This window comes from Haplochromis burtoni, unplaced genomic scaffold (assembly GCF_018398535.1).
Source record: "Haplochromis burtoni strain Fernald_Lab_line unplaced genomic scaffold, NCSU_Asbu1 Contig_17, whole genome shotgun sequence".
NCBI lineage: Eukaryota > Metazoa > Chordata > Actinopteri > Cichliformes > Cichlidae > Haplochromis > Haplochromis burtoni.
The window spans coordinates 3913969-3921667 of NW_024582378.1; the positions used below are offsets into that span (position 1 = coordinate 3913969).

General features: G+C 38.3%; 1 protein-coding gene across 2 annotated transcripts in view; it reads left to right on the forward strand.

The window, feature by feature from the left end:
• Nucleotides 1–31: 31 nt before the first annotated feature.
• The window catches only part of usp28 (ubiquitin specific peptidase 28), a 28302-nt gene continuing 20634 nt past the window's right edge, over nucleotides 32–7699 (forward strand). For both annotated transcript variants that reach the window (XM_005916099.3, XM_005916098.3), the window contains exons 1-5: nucleotides 32–163; nucleotides 2791–2868; nucleotides 4254–4374; nucleotides 5578–5665; nucleotides 6670–6832. In XM_005916099.3, coding sequence (XP_005916161.1) covers nucleotides 104–163; nucleotides 2791–2868; nucleotides 4254–4374; nucleotides 5578–5665; nucleotides 6670–6832 — 510 coding nt within the window. In that variant the 5' untranslated portion in view covers nucleotides 32–103. The remainder of the gene's footprint in view (nucleotides 164–2790; nucleotides 2869–4253; nucleotides 4375–5577; nucleotides 5666–6669; nucleotides 6833–7699) is intronic.

Consider the following 7699-nt stretch of genomic DNA (forward strand, 5'->3'; position numbering starts at 1 on the left):
AGCGCGCACAGCTGGCCTGTCGCTCTCGTGCCTGACAGATGGAGCTGGTTTGAGTCGGAGGCAGTGCTGGAAGCATTTGGGGGGAAAAAATCAGAAGGAATTCATGTTTTCGTCTGCAATGAGAGCCGATCAGTCTGAAAATGGAGAAAACCCAACCAACTCGGTGAGAGCTCAGGATGATGGAGCTGCTATTAACACAATAAGTGGCATGTTTGTGACGCCTGAAGAGCTAACCTTAACACTAACCCCTCTGTTGTGTGGGCACAACCCCCGGAGGCCAGTGTGTGTTCAAAAATCTGCGATTTTAAAGTTTCCTCTGATATTCTTTAATGTAACCCAAAATAAAAATACGTTTTAAAACGTTTTCAAATTTAAAAAAATAACGTTTTTTAAATCGGTAGGCATAAAATACACTTTTTATTTTTAAATCAAACTTCTGACATGGCTTTTTAACCCGATGTGACTACTTAACTGAGCCTTGTTTGACTGAACTTCTATTTATTTTTTTTGCTCGTTTAGTGACCAACAGATAAAATAATGTCTGTGGAGGTTCTCAGTCATCCAGGTCATCGTAGTCAAAGGAGCTTGCAAAGATAAAATAATAACACTTTAATTATGCAGAGTTTTTTGTATAAGAATACATATTTTATTAATAATTCCCACTAGTTAAACGTAAACTACGTAACATTTACACTTAAACCGTTATTTGCCTCAGTAACTATTAATCCAACCGATTGCTCTTTCAATAGGCTTTTGTAATTATTCTAAGACAGTGTGGAGTGATTAGTGATTTTATACTTCAGGGAGGGCTTTGCTCTAATTATATATGATGTGGTGTTAATGAAAATGCAATGCAATCTAAACGTTTATTACACTTTTTTGGTTTGGTATTGACACAGGAGGTGTGTTTGAAGACAGAAAGAGACAGACCCACTACTGCCCTCTCACCATGCCTGGTGGCATGGTGAGTGGAATGATAAACAGAAGCTTGTGCTATCCATGTCAGTAGCTGAAAATAGAGGCTAACCAAGAGGGTCTCAGATAGCCACTGGACTCCATATAAGTCTGGTCAGCCTGCTCCTGGCTTCCTTTGTGTGTAAGAGAAAGATACCATGACATGTGCACCTGGTGTCAGGGTTGCAGGCTTTATATAGAGCCTCTAACTCAGTAAACGTGTGTTATTTCTTTTTTAAAACTTCATGTGTCTGTGAGGTCAAAGTATATGACTGCCTGGGAACACTTGTGTTTGCCTGTCCATGTGTGGAACAAATAATGTGGTGGTGGGAGACTGACCATGCAAAGCCCGCTGGCTAAGAGAGGGGGATCTAATTGGAGGAATGGTACCTGAAAGTGCCCCCGATTGGCCAGTGTCCCTGATTCACTGGTCTGCTTGAAACTAAACAGAGAAGGCAGATACACAGACTGACATCCCAGCAAATCGCTAAGGTTCAGACACTTTATTCAGTTGCTCCCTTTAGGAATCTCAGCGGATCATTTCCCTCCATCTCATTATCTCCCTTGCATCCTGTTCTGTCACACCAGCCAGTCTGCATGTCCTCTTTCAATACATCCATTAATCTTCTCTGTGGTCTTCCTCTTTTCCACCTGCCTGGCAGCTCCATCTTCAACATCCTTTGCCCAGTATGTGCACTATTCTTCCTCTGCACTTGTCCAAGACATCCCAGCCTTGGCTTTCTCACTTTGTCTCCAAACTGCTCAACCTGAACTCTCCCTCTAATGTACTTATTTCTAAAGCTGTCCATCTTTAACATCTTCATCTACATCTCCTGGCTTTTTGTCAGTGTCTGATCTGACATTCTGATCAGTTGATGCATTTTGTTGTTGTGGAACTCACCCATAAATTACTGCCTCTCAATATCTCTAGCTATTCCAAAGCTTCTTCCAACTATGTTTCAGTTCTACTCATTGGAAATATAATTTCATTTTTGTTTAACTGTTCCTACTCAGCAAACTGCCTGTGTAAGTCACAGAATAGAGATGAGCCACACATGAGCCATGCACTTATGTGGTCCTCAGTTTGTTCCACTCCATGTACATTAGGTAAGGAGGACTGTAAGTGGGATGACACACTAACCTTGACATCTTTTGGTTACCACAAGTGACTTTCTTAGACTGGTCTTGTGTACCCTCAGTACTGGTGATATATAGACCAGACATCACTTTCTGGCAGGAGTAATGCCAGCTGAATCATTGTGAGATCCCCTCTGAAATCCTGGTGTTTTCTCTGCTGAGGGAATGCTCATAAGGAAGTTGACTGGTGTTTTACTTTTGAATTCCTTTGGATAAATCATCTTTTTTGCCTCTTCTGACAACAGGGCTCTTTTTTTCTCTTTTGAAAGTCAATTTTTCACATTTTTCTTTCTGTGAGTGCCATTTCAGCTATCAGAGAAAAACTACCAATAGCTTTTGGTGAGAACAAAAGCACTATTCATTTATTTTGTTGGTGGCGTATTCTTTACAACATATTTCATTCTTGATGGAGGACAGACTTGGATAGTGAAAGCAAGGATTATTGAGCCAATCTAAATGGAGGACTTATTGTTGCCATTGTTACTGTAGTGATATTTATTTCGTAACAGTGGTAACTTCAAAGCCAATAATACTTCCAGTGGATTGCCTACTTGTGCTACAGTTATGTCCATTTTGTCTACCCAAATGGAAATGAAATGCCAGCCCATCACTGCCTCTAATGCATGGATTTGATACAGGAAGTTGTGTGTAATGGTGATAGAAAGATCTAAAGTCTGCCTGGTGTTTTCGTTCTCTCAGCACAGTGAAATGCTGATCAGCCAGCTGAGGGAGATCACTGGCATCCAGGACCAACAGATCCTCTACAGAGCCCTGAATGTAAGGCCCAACAACTTAGCATCAGCTTTTACAATCTGCAGCATCACATGTTTTGGGTACTACAGTTGTTTGACACTATGACTTTCAGACAGTAGAACAACATTCACGGGATTCCCGTGGCTGAGAGATTTGTAGTTTTAATGTGATTAAAAAGCTTGTAGGCCATTTAAAACACCATGAACCACAAACTGATAGAGCTAATACCATTTCTTATTTAGCCTGCTCAGCAGACCAGCCTCAACAAGAATCTGCTGTTTCACTACATTTTAATATGATTGTCTATATAGTCGACTAATGAAGGGGTTTAGGTCAGGCTAACCTGAACTTACATTTCATGGAAGAAAAGGTTTACACTTTTTCTTCCACTCATCAAGCTTCCCGCTCCCTGTTGCCACAATATTTGAAACGTGTTATGGGCTATTATAAAATGATGACATTATTAACGGTACAAAATGGACGATTTATTCCAGACATTCAGGAAATTGTTTATATTTAAAATGATTTTTGAGAAAGAAATGAAATACATAGAGTAAAGACTAATCTGAGACTGTATAGTGTGTGTATTTTTTAATTGATTATTTGCCCACATCTCATAATGGTAAAGTATCCTTACAAACATTCCTAGATTAATATCCAGATTCCCTAAAAATGTGAAACATTTCTAAGTTATGCTACGTCTGGTAAATGCATCTCCATCCATAACTTTATGAGTAATGCTGCTAACAAACAGATAAGCTAGCAAACATCCTGAAGCCATGCTACAGGTTCTAATAGTTATTTGTAAAGAAATCCAAATGGTAATCTAAGTAATGGTGAGAATTCTGCTTTTAGCTGGAGAAATATATTAGACAGTTTAAAAGGTAGGAGATGTTTTATAGCAAGATTTAATACCATGAAGAACATGAATCTAAAACTGTTAAACTGTAGCAATCCATTCCCGCACTATTAGGCGGCTAAAGAGTCTTTGAAGTGTAAATTATGTTAAAGACCCCATAGGGTCCCATTTTTTCACTACAGCACTCTACCTCAAGCTTACCATGTTTAAATACAGCTGCATATGAAAACCCCGTTAAAAGATTGAATGAATTGGAACATCATAAAAGTAACAGTTAAACAAACAGTACATTAAACACACTGGTTAACTTTCACAGGCATTGTGTAACCAGATGCAGACGGCAATAGGGTTATGTATTTGTTGAGTCATACAAGTCTAAAATTGTTGTTTAAAGCACAATCGACTGGATAGACTGGATATGGCCATGTGTTTATATTTTGATTTGTGTATCTTTAAAATGTGTTGATTTATCCTTGTGATGTATTATTAGATGTTGCAGTCACAGATAAAATCCTCAATATTTATATATTCCTTCTTCTCTCTTCTCAAGGTCAGTCAGGGGGACATTGGCCATGCTGTTGGACTGCTGACAACCCAGACTGCAGAGGTTCAGGACCCTGGAGAACCACAGGAGTCAGGGACATCTGGAGAGGCCTGGGAGGGCCAGAAAGGTACTCTGGGGATGTGTCAGGGGTTGACATTTGTTCAAACACAAATAAGAGAAAATGAGACACTGTAGACCAAGTCAGAGAGTTTAAGAACGTGTACACGGGTGAGCGTCTCTGAGAACACACACCGAGCACAGGCTGCTTGCTTTATTTATAAGGCAAAATGGGTTACATAGTACTTCCTCTTTTAACAGAAAAGGGGAGAGGTCAGGCATTATCGCAGCTTATCTGACCTTGCACACATATACTGAAAATAACAACATAGAAGTATATCACACTTATCTGACATCACACACACTGGGTTAAAGAATACATCTTATATCATGACTTGTCAAACATCTCAGACACTGAAGTAAGGAATGCATTATGTTCTCTTTAACAATAAGCTTTGCCGTGTGAAAATATATGAACACACATACAATATAAGGCATACTTGGTTAGAATATAAGGCATACTTGATTATATTGTATTAAAGAGATTTGGTTATATTGTATAATGTAGAAAATCTCTAACAGGATGCAAATTGACACAAAGCTGATAGCAGAAGTGACACTTCCAGCACAAATGCAAACTGAGCTTAATGGATGAATATAAAGAAAGCTTTACTATGAGACATTAAAAGAGAAGAGAAGACAGCAGTAAATGCATTCAGTTGGCCAGCAAAAGGCTGTTGGTTTGAGTCCAGCCGGAGACACAAATCTCCTTTGGGGTGGCGTCAAGAAGGGCATCCAGAGTAAAACTCTGCCAAATCAAACATGTGGTGACCCCTTGTGGCAAGGGGGCAGCCAAAAGTGGCTACTACAGATTTGCCAAAATTGATTGACTTATGTGTGGCGTTAGGGAAATTAGGTATGAAACAGATAAGGAACACACTGCTCTTCAAACACAAGTAAAATGTACAAAGAATGTGTCAAGCATTTTTTTTCGAGGTGAACTTACACATATTTTAATATACATTTAAAGTATTGCCATTCATAGCCGTCTGTTTGGGGATTTTAATGGTAAGTAAGCTAACAGGAGAATATCTGAGCAATGTTATGGGTCATCCATTTACTTTAGTTAGAAAACAATGTTTGAGTGAAGGCAGAGTCACATAGAAGAAACAGAATTTTATTATGAATGCTCAGTGTGATTTTTACATTAACCCATTTTAAGTTGAATTATAGGATCTCTGTTGTAACGCTCTTGTGGGTTTTTTTTGTTCAGGGCTTCCTAAAGATGAACTGCAGACCGCCATAGAACTCAGCCTGCAGGAGTCCCACAAAGCCCAGGAAGAGGAGCGAGAATTTCATAGGTAAAGGACAACTTTTCATTTGATACAACACTTGTTTTTGGTTTAATTCACTTATTAATTTCAATTGAGAGAACTATGAAAATTAAAATGTTAGCGGCATGAGTGTTTTTCCTCTCAGGCTACTAAATGGCCATGGATGCCACAAATATTATCTTGGCTGTGTGAGTGTTACACTCTCAGCAAAGGTCACTGCTGACAGCTGACAGTTCACACGGAGCAAAAACACACAAAACAGTGTGGTCTAGCAGTTAATCCGAGATCAAACGTAGATAAAATAGCAAAGAACTTTAAGTGTCTGACTACACTTTCTCTCTAGCCATGCTGGATGGATTGAAATGAAATTTCTTTCAGATGATAACCATCTATCAAAGACCTTAACTAATTATCGTAATGGTGATTCATTGACTTTTGATGAAGAGGAGATTTCATTTATCCAATCATAGATGGCCCTAAGATGATTTAGCTCCATGTCTTTGGGGAACCTCAGATTTCTTAACGTTTCATCCCATGCAGTGTTTCAGTTTACACTGAAAATGGGTAGTTATGGCGGTTTTGGTCCAGCAGTACCTCACACAGTTTACCCAAGGACACTTGGGTAAACTGTGTGCAGCTTGGGAGCTGCAGTTTTAACACTGAACCTGGAGTTGCTTCCAGTAACAGGCCAGCGTTTTGCATTGCAGCTCTTTTGCCACTGAGAGATGAGCAGATGAATAGGGCAGTTACTTCAGCATAGTTCATTCACCATGAGCTGTTCTTCATTTCAAATGCTGGATTTAATGTATAAGCATGTTGATGCTCATAATTCCCACAATACTGATTACCTGTTAGACTCATTTGCTCCTCTTGATGTACATTTAATGTTTTTCTACAAATCTTTTTGGGGTGATTTTACTTATAAAGATTACATTATACTAACCCTAACCCATAACACTGGGAATGAGTTAACCTGTGTTCAATAGCGTTGTCAGATAACCATTTTAAAGTGGTAAACTGATGTTTTGCAGGGCTCTGGAAGCCAGTGCAGAGGAGAATGCTGCGAGAATAAAGAGGAAGAGATGTGAAGCCCAGAGTGAAATGTGTAGCCCTGCAGAGTGGATCCGTCAGGAAGACTGGCCTGTGGGCATTCGTAATGTAGGAAACACCTGCTGGTTCAGTGCTGTCATCCAGGTGAGGACAAGGAGCTTTTTTTCACCTAACAAATAATAAGATGAAAAAGGAGCATTTTGGTTACAGAGGTCAGATTAATAACAACAAATGTCCATAAATATAACCCCTATCATGCTTCACAGAGAGATACTAAACAATCAAAATGCTGCTAAAATCTATTATTGCTTGTAAAATAGTGTAATTTATTTAGAATGAAAAAAAAAACCCTCAATCATAAATATGATCAAATAGGAACACATGACATTGTAATGCCATAAACGTCCTGAATATGTTGATATAGAATGAGATCCATGTGAATTTAAGCAAATGGATGTAATACTTTAATTGACTTGTCTGTAACAGACTTACTTAAAATTCAATATAAAATAACTATCTTAAAATTTAAGTATTTAAGACAAGTAAAAAACATATGGAAGAACAAATATGCAAAACATAATAGAGAATCTGTTGACTTATAACAGATATTTACCACCAATTCGAGGAGGAATTAGGAGGTTGAGGGTTAGCATTAGCAGTCACAAGTGTTTTAATTTTTTTTTTCTTTTTTCTTTTTTACTTTTTGTTTTAAGTTGTTTCATTTAGTTTCCTAAATTGATTTTCTTGGTTCATTTTTGGTTGAAAGCATTTTGAGTTTCAGTCTTTTTAATTATCATTGTATAAAGGGCATATGTCAGAGGCAAGATTTAGCAAAATCAGTTCAGGTATTACAATAAAAACACTACTTTTTTGAAAGCAGCTGACTCACGATCTTGTAGACATCTATCGACTCAAAAACAAGGCCATCAAAGCCTCATCAGCCAAGCTGTAATAGCTTAAGCAGTAAACAGTTTTAAGTTTAATTTTAGTTGACTGTAATAACCCTGATAC